General features: G+C 56.1%; 1 protein-coding gene across 1 annotated transcript in view; it reads right to left on the bottom strand.

Moving 5' to 3' along the window:
- Positions 1–523: 523 nt before the first annotated feature.
- The window catches only part of KY (kyphoscoliosis peptidase), a 47,240-nt gene continuing 33,811 nt past the window's right edge, over positions 524–13,952 (bottom strand). The window contains exons 9-11 of the mRNA XM_028518578.2: positions 10,613–10,801; positions 9,032–9,222; positions 524–5,029 (exon numbers count right to left, since the gene is read on the bottom strand). Coding sequence (XP_028374379.1) covers positions 4,134–5,029; positions 9,032–9,222; positions 10,613–10,801 — 1,276 coding nt within the window. The 3' untranslated portion in view covers positions 524–4,133. The remainder of the gene's footprint in view (positions 5,030–9,031; positions 9,223–10,612; positions 10,802–13,952) is intronic.

The raw sequence follows: 13,952 nt of genomic DNA on the forward strand, positions 1-13,952 counted from the left end.
TGGTCTCCATGGTTACGGCAGCTTCCTAGAGGTGTCCATATTTTAATTTTCTATATTTCCCTAAATGTCCAGTTATGAATAATCTGTTTAAGGAAGCCTGCTGGAAAGTTTCTGCATGTATATGAATATCAAGAAATAGGTATTAATATATTCAAAACAACAAGAAAAGTACGGTGGTAGGCATTTTGTGTGGATTTTCTTTTTCCTCCCACTAAAAACAGAAATTAGGATTGACTTTAAAATTTTCAAGTTAAACAAGACTCAATGAAAGAAGCTGCCTTCATGTTCTTCAAAGGCCCGTGAGCCCGAGCGGGGCTGGAGCTAACCTAATTATGTTTTCTTTAATGTGTAATAGCTATTTGCCTGACCTGCCGTTTGCATCTCGCCATCGCATTCAAATGGCGGGGACATTGATTTTTTTTCCCCCCTGGGGCTTCCTTTGAACATTAAAGTGTTTCTTCCTGTGTTTTTTTCCCCCCTCCTTTTGTGAAGCAGTGATAAGAATGGATCGATAATTACATCGTTGGATAAAAATGAATATAAATTTTATTGGAAAACAACACCCGCAACAATGTGGGAAAAGCTCACCCAGCAGCCACCCGCCCCCACAAGTCAGTGCTCGCGTTGTGAGGAGCGATCACCTCTTCAGCTGTCCCACTGCTCGCTCCAAAGGAAGGGGAAGGATGGAACACAGAGAAACTGACGTGAGACAGGGGAGCACCACTTCCGTACACGTTGCCAACAGCAAAGGCCAGGCAGTACCACGGACCCTGTAGGCGATCAAGTGGGTTTCCAGTCGAAATGGTTTGGAGAGAGCCTAGTCCCCGCGGTTTGCGTGGCTTCTAACACCTCAGTCCACTGGGAAAACCTTTCCACTTTCCAAGCCCTTGGAGAAGAGGATTTCACAAAACTTTCTCGGCAACTCGTTCCTCCTGCTTAACAACAGGAAATGGTTCTTTATGTCTAGCCTAAATCCTTCATGCTTCAGTTCTTCTCTTTATTTCCCTTCAGTCTCAGCAGGCTGTGTGTGCAGAGTTTGTCCTGATGGGACAATGCAACATATGGGGAACTCACAATGATTGTAATCAGACTGAAAACGGAGTCCAGCTGTGCCGGTGCCGCTTCCCAAACGAGCTGAAAAGGAGTTAATTGCACTTGTGGTTGTGGAGCCCATTTGCTCCCGCACCCTTCCTCCCTTGCCAACCGCCACACCCTTCCTTCCGCCTGTGGCCTGAGGGCTGGCCGTCCCAGGACTCGCCTCTGCGTTCCATCAGCTTCAGTCCCTCGCTGGCGTAGTACTGAGTAGGGTCCAAACAGTCCCATCCAGTCCCATGCCCAGTGTTCTGGACCAAGCACGCCCAAATCCTATTACATTCCGTGTTTTCTCGCCAGGCAGTCCCCCCAGGCTCGCTTCACAGCTTATGTGTGGCAAAAATGTGCTCGGTGTACACACGAGGAAGCACTGAGAAGCCACGAGAGAGCACCAAGTGAATTTAACATTAACATCTCAGCAGCATTTTTTCAAATTCTGCGGAAAAACCCTGGCGGTAGTAGGTTTAGCCTCACGGAGGTGCGCAGCGACAGCAGTTCTGCACGTTGGGCACCAGGGGGCACCCGTGCCATTCCACCGGCCGCTGGGACTCTCGTGGACCAGGAAACAAAGATGGGGTTTTGAATAAAAGACTTCAAAATGCAACCCCAAATTCTACCCTGAGCAGCATGCGTGTAAAAATTCATAAATATGGGATTTCATTTCATGTATTTTTCCTTCAGTGGAAAGAAATGTAGGTGATTTTCTCACTGTGTCTACAGCTATCTTTACAAACGGGGTGGGGTGCCTGTTTAAATGATGACGGAGAGGCAGGCGGATGCTCTGCAGGCACTTTGAGAGGCCCAGCCTCTGCCTCTGGTTCTCCGGACAGCTCCTGTTTTGCCAGGTGGTGTCCTCTGCATATTCCACAATGTATTGATTAAGTATATTGTTTTTAAAAGATGCGTGTCCTTCTCAGCAGAAGGCAGCCAGCTCTGGCTCCAGTGAATGACATGCATCATTGAAGGCACTTATTATTTTGATGAAACAGCACTTCTTTCAGCCCATAAAATCAAAGGTGTGAGAAAAGGCTGTTTTCAGGGTGTGAAAACTTTCCTTGTTTCCCTGTCGGGGTGCACAGTGGTTCCTCCTCTGGGGCTTTGGTGCGTTTTCTAGGCAAGTGACATGGTGCTGAATGCCGGGTGGCAGAGCCTGCCAGAAGGCACTGGACACAGGCCAGGGCAGCTCAGCACCACCATGGGGGCATTCCCCTGGAGTTCCAGGGCCTTAGCCTGGTGAGGGACGGGCACTGTTGCAACATCGCTCTGGGCTAGGTCTGTGCTGGGGGCACAGTTGTGTCCTTTGGGGAGGTAGTCCAGGGTCATGATGGATTCAAGTGTTGGGAGCCTGGAACCTCAGGCAGGCCTGGGTGAGGAGACTGCTGCCACCCACCCTGAGCTCTGGGGTGACAGGGGCAGGGCCCTCTTTGTTCCCTCTGTAGCCCCAGCAAGTAGAACAGTGCCTGGTGCTTATTAAGTGCCCCATGAACATTGGTTAAATACATAAATGTGAGCATGAAGGCAGAGGAGGCTGTGAGGATTCCTGGTGGGCCCTGGCTGTAGCTGAGCCTGGGGGCAACTGGAGCAGCCATGGGGGGAGAGCCCTTGGCAGTGCAGGCTCTCAGGGGTGAGGGCACTGAGATAGGCAGGGGCCACACAGCTGGAGAAGCCAGGAGGTCAGCAGGGACCACCTCGAGTGTCTCCGTATGATGGGTTGGTGTTGAGTCCGTTATGCACGGCATTCTCTATCCTCCCCTCTCCCGCTAGCCTTTCCACTGTTGCCATGGCAACGCCTGCCCGAGGTGCTGCTGAGGGCCAGCTGGGCAGTTGAAGCTTTTCAGTCCTGAGCAAGCAAGGGACTGAACTGTCCCTACAGAGGGTGGGACCCCAAGGGTCTCTCTTGTCAGGGAAAGGGAGGAAGGGAGATGGGATAGGGGCACACACAAAAACTGCTCCCAGGGCCAGCTGAGGTCCCCCCACCTGGGGCTTTGCTGGCGGGGAATCCTGAGGGCCTGGAGAGCCCTGTTACATGGAAGTCTCCCTGGCATTGAAGTGTTGCACTCCTCCCTCACCTGGCCTCCCTGCCAGGGTCTGTATTTAGGGTTATCAACAAGGCTCCCAAGGGCTGGCAGGCCTCTTGAGGCTCCCTGGGCAGGGTGGAAGCTTGGAGAGGTCCTGGAAGGTCACCCTCAACTGAACCAACTGTCCGCAGGTTCCCCAGAGAGCAGAGTCGGAGGTCTCATCCTGCAGACTGCCATCTCAGGACTGAGATGGACTCAGCCCTGTGCAGGACTGCCATCTCGGGGTACCCCGACTCAGGACACCCAAGAGAGGGCACTGGCTTATCTCTGCTTTGCAGTCTCCTCGTAATTGCTCTGTTGCCACATTCCCAATATACACAGGGATTGTGGGGGCCACCAGCATCTAGACAGTGACGGGGGTGTGTGTGTGTGCTAGCTTCCTCTTCACACCTGCTTTTTCCTCTGGGGGGCTCTTGAAGAGCAAGAAGCACCTAATGAAGAGGCAGCAGGAATGCGGAAGACATGGGTCTGGGGAAAAAGTGATAGTCCAACCTTCCCTGGGGTGCAGGGCAGGTGAGAAACACTGGGACGCTCCTGGGAAGGGGCTCTGTGATTCATGGTGACTCAGCCTTGCTAATCCTGTCCCTCTGGGGCCCCAAGGAGAATTCATTCTCTCACCATCGCAGGAAGAGCTCTCAGCCGGGGTAACACCCTGCTTTCCCACATCAAGCCTATAACAACAACAACAGCGTTAATACGAGAAGGGGGCATCTGGGTGGGGGTGTACAGTTTACAATACCTTGGATTTACATAGCACCTTTTTCTTCTAATGGGCCTTTGCCTCTGTCCCCTCGGCCGTCACCACAACGGATTGAAGCCACCAGAACACAAGCATCACCGCTCCTGCGGCAGAGCAGGGAGACGGAGGCAGAGGCCTAGAAGTGATTTCATGCAGACGCAGTGGTGTCCAGGGCTCGCTGCACTTCCCGTGGGCCCTCCCTGGGGGGGCGCCGGGCGCGGCCCTCACTGGTCATTCACTTTGTATTTCAGGATGTAGGAATAGAAGCTGTGGTTGGCGTTCTCCAGCACCATGACGTAGACTTCCTGGCAGCCGGCGGTGCTGCAGCTGCCCTCCCAGTAGCCTTCGCCGTTCAGGGTCAGGGGCCACGTGTCCTGCCCCTTCACCAGGGCTTTGGCGACACCGTGCAGCTTCAACTTGAATGGGACGTTCCGGTTGGCGGGAAGCACGCCGGACAGAGGCTCCAGCAGCTCATTGTCCTGCCCCCAGTTGCCAAAGCTCTCGGGGAACATGGGCCAGTTCACCTTGGTGTTGGAGCAGCACAGCAGATAATTGAAGACAAAGACGTAGTTGCCCGGTTCCTGCCTCTTCTTGACGAAGATCTTGAGGGCAAACTTGCCGGCATGGGGCAGCTGGACTTTCAGCTCTACCCGCTTCTCCCGGTGCAGCTGGAAGATGTAGCGCCGCTGCGTCTCCTCGGTGATGGGGCCATCGTCCCCGTGCAGGGAGGCCAGGATGCTGATGCCCTCCTCCACGCCGAAGCTGATGGAGCAGCGCCCATCTGTGGTGTGGATGATGGGGTCAGGGTGGGACGGCTTCAGGATGCCCATCTGCTCTGAGAACCAGCTGGGGCCCACGGGCTGGTGCAGCTCGGCTGGCAGCCGGATGCCCGAGTCCACGTAGTTACACTTGAGTGTGTACTCCAGCACCGAGCTGTAGATGTCAGAGTTGCCTTTGGCGAAGATCTGCAGCTTGTGGGTGCCCATGGTGGGAGGGTAGATGTCCAGCTTCATCCCGTTCTTCTGGAGGCTCAGCAGCCCGTGCTCCTGCTTGCCATTGAGCATGAACATGAACAGCGTTGGGGCACAGCTCTCCATGGTGATCGTGGCTTTCCCGTTCACTGCGGAGAGAAAGCCAAGGTCAGGTGAAGTGCCTTCAGCCTGGGATGAAGTGATGCTCGATGTGTAGCAGCTGGCTCTCTGGATGAGAAAGCCCCGACTTGTAGCGTCTGACCGTTCCTGTGGTGTGAATACTTTCACCACAATTGATTTCAAGCAGCCAGTGTGACGACATCACTGGACACGACCAGCTGCAGCACACCACTGGAATGCCCCCTGCCCCCCTTAGGTGGTTCTCTTTGAGGGAACTGAAGGCTGGGGTCTCAAGAAAACAACCTGCCCCCAGCGGTATGTGCTCAGCTCACTCCACCGTGGATGAGGCCGCAAGGAGGCCTGGCCTGGCTCTGCAGCAGGGCGGGGCCCAGGAGCGAGGAGGGCCAGGAGCCCTGGGTGGAGCCCTGCTGGGACGGACTCCTCCAGGTTCTGAGCCTTGCTTTCACACTGCTCCCTCCAGTTTCTGTTCATTACAGTGTCAACAGCTGTCATGTCCACACGTTACCTTAAAAATTGTTTGGAATGGCTTCACGCCTGGGGACTGAGCCCCATGGTGGGGCACCTCCTTGCTCCACCCCACCCCCATGCTTCTCTCCTGGGGACATCTCAGCTGTGTTTGTGGAGTGGAGGGTCTGTGGGAGCATGGGAGGGTCTTTGGTGTCCACCCTCCCTCGTCCTCTCCCTGTACCCTCCAGTTTTGTCCTCCTCCTTCCTGGTGATGTTTTCAGGGGCAGGTGGCCAGTTCTTTGGTCTTTGCAGCCCATAAGCACTTCCCTGACATGCTCTAGGACAAGTGCCTCTGAGACTTCCCATTGAATCTGCCATGGGGCTCCCCGGCTCCAGGCTGTTCAGCTACTGCATTCAGTGCCAACTCCAAACTTGGGCACGAGAGTCCCACGCAGGCAGCTCAATGCCCCCATCCCCACCATCTTCACGGGGCTCCTCCACCTGGGAAGCTTTCCCTGCCCCTCAGGCACTGCCACCTCCTCACCTACTTTACTTTCAAACCTGTCCCCACTGCACCTCTTTGGCTGTCTGAAATCTGGCCTCTGTCTCCACCCTCCAGAGTCTTCAGTGACTTTCCCGGAGAATCCAGCTTGCAGGCCACGCCTTTCTGGAAGTGCTCTCCTCCCCCTGCGTGTGCCACGCTCTCCAACCTGGCCCCCTTCCCATGCCTCCGACTGCCACCAGACCTCTACTGTTATTCCTTCCTTATCTGTTATGCTAATTGTGGGGTTCTTTGTGCTTTTATGCTATTTTCTTTGTCTATACTCTTTATCCATGGTCTTCAACATCTGTCCCAAGGTAACCTCCAAAGAAAACGACCAAGAATAACAGATTTGTTATCCTCTTTCAGTGGAAACCCCCTCCCCTCACTTCTTCTAAACTAGCTCAGAGGGCAGAACCATCTCAGCCCTCGACTGCTCACAGCCCCTGTCCTGGTCCACCTGATACTGGGCTGGTTGTGAGGGGCTCACACAATTCACCTTTGATATGTGGAACACTCTAGCACCTGCACAGGGCAGCCTGAGGGCTCCTGTGAAAATATCGTCCCTGTCATTCCTGGGTTCTTTTCTGCGGTCACCATCAAACTGGAGACCAGTGGAGAAACCTGTCCCTCCTGCTTTGCCAGCTCAGGGGAATTCTCCTGGGGGCAGCCACAGGACATTCGCTCACAGCCTCCAGGGACACTCCCCTTCACACTCCAGGACCCTCTCACCTGCTCTGCCCCTCCACCACCTCCCCCAAACCTGGGGAAAGCCTGGCTGCAGAGAAGCCATTCCAGATGCCTCAGATGAGGCTGAGCGCCCTGGAGGCCTCTCCTGCCCTGTGTCCATCTTAGGGAACTTAGTGCTGCTGTCACAAATTTGGTTTTTAAAGATTTTGATTTATTTAGTTTTGGAAAGAGGGGAAGGGAGGAAAACATTCATCAGTTGCCTCTTGCACATCCCCAGCTGGGAGCCCGGCACACAACCCAGACCCGTGCTGTGGCCGGGAGGTGAACAGTAACCTTTTGGTTGGTAGGCCAGTGCTCAGCCCACCATGCCACACCAGTCAGGGCGTGAATTTGTTCTGTGTACTGTCTGTCCTCCCTGCTGCGTGTGGGTGCTGCGAAGGGGCCCACCTGTCTCCTCTCCTGCCTTGTCCCAGTGCCCCGTCCAGGGGGTTCTTGGCAACGGTGAGTCGTGTGCCTGGGAAGACTTGAAGTAAAGGGCTGGGACACCTGCCGACAGCAGGAGCCTGAGGCCTCCTCTGCCCGCTTCCTTCTCTTCCTGCCCTCACCCTCCTTGGCTCTCAGGGGCTTTCCGCCCCCACCGTCCTGTGCCCTCTTCCTTCCCTGCATTTATGTGCCTCAGTTTCTGTCTTCTGCTTCCTTCCTGTCCCCACTCTTACCACAACTAACTCCAACCAAGAAATAGTCTTTAAATATGCATCACGAATATGGATCACATTGTAGACTACCACCTATTACAGCCCAGTGTTTACATTTCTATGTTGCTTGCAAAGGAAATTCAGCTCCGGGGCCCTGGCTGGATATTGGTGTGCCTGGTGCGTCCTTCCCTGCGGCTCCCATGTGACAAGGCCTGATGCAGCCAAGGCCATCCGGCCTCAGGCCTAGGAAAGGCCTTCACTCTCCAAGACAGTGGCTTCACACTGCTGTTACAACAGCAGGAGCCACCAGGTGTTTGTAGTTTTAAAAAAGCATGCCAGAATTCAGCCTGGTTCAGGGAGCCTTGGTGAGATAGGAGGGACAAGGCAGCTGGAATGAATGTGGGGGCACTCAGGTGTCCCATTCACCCACAGGTGCTGGGCCTAGCCACGGGCCACCCCGTGTCACCACTCATGGGAGCTCAGGCCTTGTCTCCTGAGAGTGTACAGGCCCGGGGTGGCAGGGAGGGCGTGGACCAGCAGGCAGTCCTTTGCTGAAGTGTGGGGAGCGCTAGCCAGGCTGTGTGGAGCCCTGGGGCATGTCCAGCCATGTGCCCAGCCTAGGACCAGGCACCAGGGCCATGGAGACAGCCATCAGGCTGTGGAGACGCATAAGACACAGTCAGTCCTCTGGAGACAGTCTTGCAAGGCCCATGATCACAATTCTGGGTCCCTGGAGCTGACCCTGCACCTGCCTCATAGTGTGCAGACACACCCAGATGGCTGCCTGTGTGACCCCGTGGGGACATGGGGAGCAAATGCAACCCCAGGCCAGCCATGGTGACAGCTCAGCTTGGGGTCCGGCACTGCCCAGACCCAGGGAATCCAGCTGGAAAAGGCTGGATCCTGTGCTCGGGAGGGAGGGAGGTAGAGCAGAGGCCAGCGAGCCAACAGGCATCCAGACATTGCGGAGGCCCGGCTGCCCCCTGGAGCCTGGCCCGGTCTCAGGGTGCTTGAGCTCGGAGGTTCCTGGAACACGTCCATCCCCATGGACCATGATACCTGTTCTACTCCAGCTCCCAAGAGCTGGCTCAGCGCCCACCTCCCTAAGAAAGCCTGCCCCACCCTCAGGCCTGGGAGACCCCTGCCATCCCCGGCTACCTGGCTGGACCACTGACACACGATGTTGACTCACCACATGCTCTCTCTCTGCCAGGGGTTTGGGAAGAGAACACAGCAGGGCAGTCAGCTTCTGTTGGGCACCCGGACTGGGGGGGGGCGGCACGGCCAGGGCGGAGGTGGTCCTCATCTGCTGTATGAGCTGAGTGAGGCTCTGTCAGCCCAGGGAACTCAGCTCTGCCCCCCTGACAGGCTGGGCTGTGAGCGCAGCCCTCGGGCAAGAAAACCCACAGATGTCCTGCACACCCCCTTCTTGGTTCACTCGAGTGTGACCGATGGACTTGACAGTCTTGGCTGCCTCCGCAGCCCCTGAATGGCCCTAAAAGTACAGCTTACACCAAGCTCATGGGCCCTGGAAGGACAGTCCCATGGGGGCCCAGACACCTAGAGGCTCTGAGCAGGCCCTGTCCCTGTGGCCGGTGCACTGGCCCCAGGCCCCCAGCCCCTGGCCCCGGGGTTACCTGTTCTGATCATGGGAGTCTCCGGGTGGGCACTCAGCATCCCCTTGTTGTAGAATTCACTCTTGTGGTACATGTTGTTCTCAAACTGCCTCAGGGATTGAGGAGGTTTAAGCAGTTGCCAGTTCTTGTTGTCTGGGAAGTGGTCCTCGATGAACAGGGCGGGATGGGTCAGGAAGTAGAATTCATTGTAGCTAGAGCAGAGGGAGAGCTGGTCAGCAGCGTGTGGGGTGAGCAGGGCCAGCCCTGTGGAGGGGGAGGTGGCTCCTCATGGGGGGATCTATGGTGCCTTCTTTCAGCTAATGCACCCACAGCGGGGGTCCCACTGGTGCCCTGAAAGGGAAGAGGCACCATCTCCACTACTGGAGGCCACCCCTCAGTGTCTACATCCAGAAACAGGGGCCAAGACAGGATCTGAGGCCCCTTCTAAGAGAAGGCCACAATCCAGAGCCTGTCCAGGGGAGAATGAGCTCCCCTACTCTCAAAGCCAGAGTCCTGAAGGGAGCAAAAGGCGTGACCCGCGGACCAGGTGCCTGGCAGTGGAGTGGAGGGGGGGCAAGGGGGGGAAATGCTTGGTGGGCCAGCTCCATTGTCCCCACTAGTGTCCACCATCGCCCCCTGCTGGTCCCCATGCCTGAGCAGCTGTGTGGGCAGAGGCCCTTCTGTCGTGTCTAGGTTGACCACAGGTGGCTCTCCAGGGGTCAGGGATGGGGATCAAGAAGAAAATGGAGAGACTCATCTGTGATTGGGATGGGGAGGCTCTACTTGGCCCTGCAAAGGGAGCAGCGCTGGAGCTGACAGAGGTGCGGAGGCACATGAATGCACAGGCCCCACACAGGTGTGTGTTCACGTGCTTGCACTTGTCCTGTGTGTGGGGCTGTCAAGATTTAAACTGAAAACATAGGAGACAATGCTCATTTTTCTGACAGATCTGAGCTGCTGATGGACATAATAATCCACAGCAAATGTCATGGCCTTAGCTGAAGGCCGATTTGGCCAGAGCCCCGGAGGGCAGTCATGCTCCAGGCCCCTGCACCCCTGCCCCCGCCCCCGTGTGGCTCAGTGACTGCACACTAACAGCACCCCTTCCTGCAAAACCCTAGCCCTGTCCTTAGAGACGTGATAAGGCTGCACTCAGCCCAGAGAGCAGGAGGGGAACCTCGGTGTCTGGGGGAAGCTGTGGAGGGAATTCTGGTATCTGTGAATCCTGAAACAGCCCTTGGGCCAAAGGCCTGCAGGGAATCCATGGGTAGTTAAAGAAGGATCTCAGCTCTGCCTTTCCTCCTATGTGGCCCTGGGGCAATTGCTGGAGGCTTTTAGCACTTGGGTGGAGGGAGTAATAGGGAGCCAGAGGAGGGACTGCGTCAGTAGAGGGTGAGGTGACAGAAAGTTCTGGGCCCTTGGAACTGGCCAGCAGCTAGATCAGCTGGGAGCCCAAGGACGGGTGGGAGCGGCCAGCATCAGGCTGAGGCCACCCTGGCTCCCCTCCCCTCCTGCCGCTGCCTTCAACCTTGGATGTCCCCCCATCCCGCCACCCCCATTTCCACCGACCAGACGTCCAGCAGAACTGAGACTCGTACTTACAGGAAGGTGAATTTGGAGGTGCTGGTGTCCACCAGGCCGCTGCCCCAGGTGCTGTCCAGCAGGTGCCATCTCCCTTCCAGGTACACGGCATTCCAGGCGTGGTCAAACTCGCCAGAGAAGCTCTGCCCCGTCTGGTAGCCAAAGCCCTTGGAGTAGCCGGGCACGGTCATGCACTGCACTCCAGCGATCCTGGGGGCGGGACGGGGGTCTGAGAGGTGGCCCCCACTGGGCTGCCCACCCCCCAAGCCTGTCTGTCAGTGGCCCCAGGATGGGGGGTGGGGGTGAGGCAGGGACACGGGGCCAGTCGATCCTGCTGCTGAAGACTGGCTGTGGTCCTGCTGCCTGCTCCCCCTCAAGACTAAAATCTCTGCCCAGAGCTGCCTGGTGCTTGCCGGCTGCTCCTCATGAGGACAAGGAGTGATGCAGTGGGGATCGCCTCAAGGACACGGGGACCAGGGAAATGGCAACATTCTTGAGGAACCAGAGCAACTCCAAACACATGTGTGACTGGGGAGGTGGGTCCAGGTGACATGGGTGGGGTGTCAGGGAGGCGTGCTGGAAGCGAGGGTGTGGAAGAAAGCTGAACCCTACTCCCCTGGCTTTGTCCAGCTTGAGGACCTCTGTGCGGGGTCCCCTGGGGCAGGCCAGCCTATGTCTGCGGCCCTGACCTGGGAGGACAGGTCCACTGCCAGGATCGTTCCGGTCTGACTGCCGGGCCACGACAGTGCACTAAGGTCATGTGCTGACTGATTGCCCTGGCCACAGTTCTGGAGTCCCCCTTAGGTGTCCTTTGGGGCGTGGAGAACTGATCGGTCTTGTCCAGGTGCTTGGGGCCTTTGGTGATGCACTGCCTGGAGCTTACAACCAAGCTTGCGACTCTTTCTGGGGCCTGGACAGTGGGGGATGGATGGGCACTGGCCACATCTGGGAACTACGGAAATCATCAGCAAGCTACAGCCTGGGTGTTAGTAGCTGAAACCCTGAGGCCCGGATCTGAGCGATGGGCACCACCCCAAGGCCAAGCAAGAGCCCTGCAAGTCCTGCGATGGCCAGCTGGCTTTCCTCTTCAGGATCCAGCCCGCCGTGGCAGCTGAGGGGCAGACCACTAGTCTCACTGAGGGGATGCCCTGTGCTAGCCCATCTGGAGCCTTTGTGTGAATTAGAAAAAATTGCCTCTTTTCAAGATACTTTTTAGCCCTGGCTGGTGTGGCTCAATGGATTGAGCACGAGCCTGAGAACCAAAGGGTCACCAGTTCAATTCCCAGTCAGGGCACATACCTGGGTTGTGGGCCAGGTCCCCAGTTGGGGGTGCATGAGAGGCAACCACACACTGATGTTTTTTCCCTCTTTTTCTCCCTCCCTTCCCCTCTCTCTAAAAATAAATACATAAAATCTTTTTTTAAAAAGAAATGCATTGTTTGACAGAACCTATTTTTTTAAAAAAGACACTCCTTTTGCTTGTGGATAATTGGTATAATAAATCCACAAATCTATGTGACCCAGGGTGTGCATGGTGGCCCCTCAGATGGGTGCCTTGGAGCACAGTACTGGCTAGGCTGCCTGGCCACCCTCTGCAGCAGCACTGGCCCCAGGCTCTGCTCAGGTGGACTGATTCTGCCCTCCGGGGTCACTGGGCCTGGTTCACAGAGGAGGCCTTGGTGGCAGAGGTCCTTTCATGAACCAGGTCTGCAGACTTGGTTGCTCTAAGTGAGAGTGCCATGGAGACTCTCAGGTACTGGGGTGATGCAGCTACACAGCCACCATGGGAATGGGAGAAATTTCCTCTCTACAAATGAATGTTTAATTAACAATTAGCAGAATATTGGATTAAGTAATACCTATCTATAGTACATTATATCATTCCTGGAGACAGTCAGTGAGCCAAGATGTGGAGCCTGCAGGTTACCGCATTCCACCTGGCACACGCCGCTTCACCTGCACCGGATGACCTGGCTCATCACACTCGCTCCTCCACCCAAACTTCCTTCCCCTGCAGGGCCTCTGCTGAGGCTCCTGGTGGGCTTGGCTCCTCCTCAGCCTGCGCCTCGCTCCCCTCCCTGCGCTTCTGCCCGCAGCCTCTCAAAAGTAGGTCCAGGCCTTCTAGGCCGTCTGAGGGAACAGATGACCAGCTGGGCCCTGTGAGAAGGAATTCAGGGGCACGTGGGAGATGGGGGCAGAAAGCAAGAGAAACTGGATCCTGAAGTCTAGATTTACTGTGGACACGCCTGGAGAGCCCCTGCCTCCCATGGCTGCAATGCTGCAGAGGAGGGGGCTGAGGGGATGCAGGGCCGAGGGGCCTGGTTCTCAGGATGAGGAGATCCGAACATGTTCAGGGTCTTAGAGAAAACAGCTAGTGAGAGGGGAGGGTCAAAAGCAAGGCCAGAGGGGTGGGATGGAGGGATGGGTGGAGGTTGGGCTCCATATACTCTGAATGCGAGGAGAAGAAATGTGAAAAATGTTTAGTGAGATAAGAAATGCTCCTGAAGCGATGCTAATTGACCAGAGCCTATAGAGCTGTGCCGTCGGCCCATGGTGTGTGTATGAATTCATGGAGGACAAGAGACAGAGGGGGAAGTGGGTGGGGAGAGGGACAGAGAGAGAGCGAGCAAAAGTCACCTGGTCTGTTGGTAATAGGATTATAGGTGACTTAAATTTTCTTTGAACGCCTCTATATTTTCTAAGTTTTCAATAATGATTATGTGTTACCTTTGGGGTGGGAAAAGTTCATACATACTACTTGAAATCACTTTCTTTGGTGAGTTAGTTTCCTTTCTTGCCCAGAGTGTCTGTGCAGAAGGCTGCCTAGCACAGTGTTGGGGGAGATGGGGGGCAGGGCCCGTTTTGCGGTCAGGTGAACTGGGCGGAGCCTCGCCCCTCAGGACTTGCTGCCCCGCTGATGCTGGTCCTCTGCTCCCAGCCACCTGGAGCCAGGGAAGGAGGGAGAAGCTCTACAGCGAAATGGAGCCGGGGCTGAGGTGGGCAGCACGGCCAGCTCACACTCGGCCCCAGTGTCCTCCTGGGTGAAGCCGTGTCCTTGGGCTGTGTGCTGGGGGTACCCACCCGTGGGAAGGGAGGAAGTGGAGGTAAGATCTGAAAACCTGCCCAGGCTTGGGCAGGGGGTGCTCCATTCCAGGGGTGCTCCAGGATGGAGTGGGCACTCACTGGGCTGAGCCAGGAGATCACAGCTCTACTCCCAGCCCTAAGAGTCACCTCCAGTGTGACCTTGGCAGGCTTCTCCTGGGCAAAAAGAAAAGCTGCAGTAAATGATCTCTAGGGGTTGATTCTCCTCTGACAGGCTGAGGAGAAGGTAGAAGGGCTGTGGGGAATGCCTGGGGCAGAA

This window comes from Phyllostomus discolor, chromosome 7, assembly GCF_004126475.2.
Source record: "Phyllostomus discolor isolate MPI-MPIP mPhyDis1 chromosome 7, mPhyDis1.pri.v3, whole genome shotgun sequence".
NCBI lineage: Eukaryota > Metazoa > Chordata > Mammalia > Chiroptera > Phyllostomidae > Phyllostomus > Phyllostomus discolor.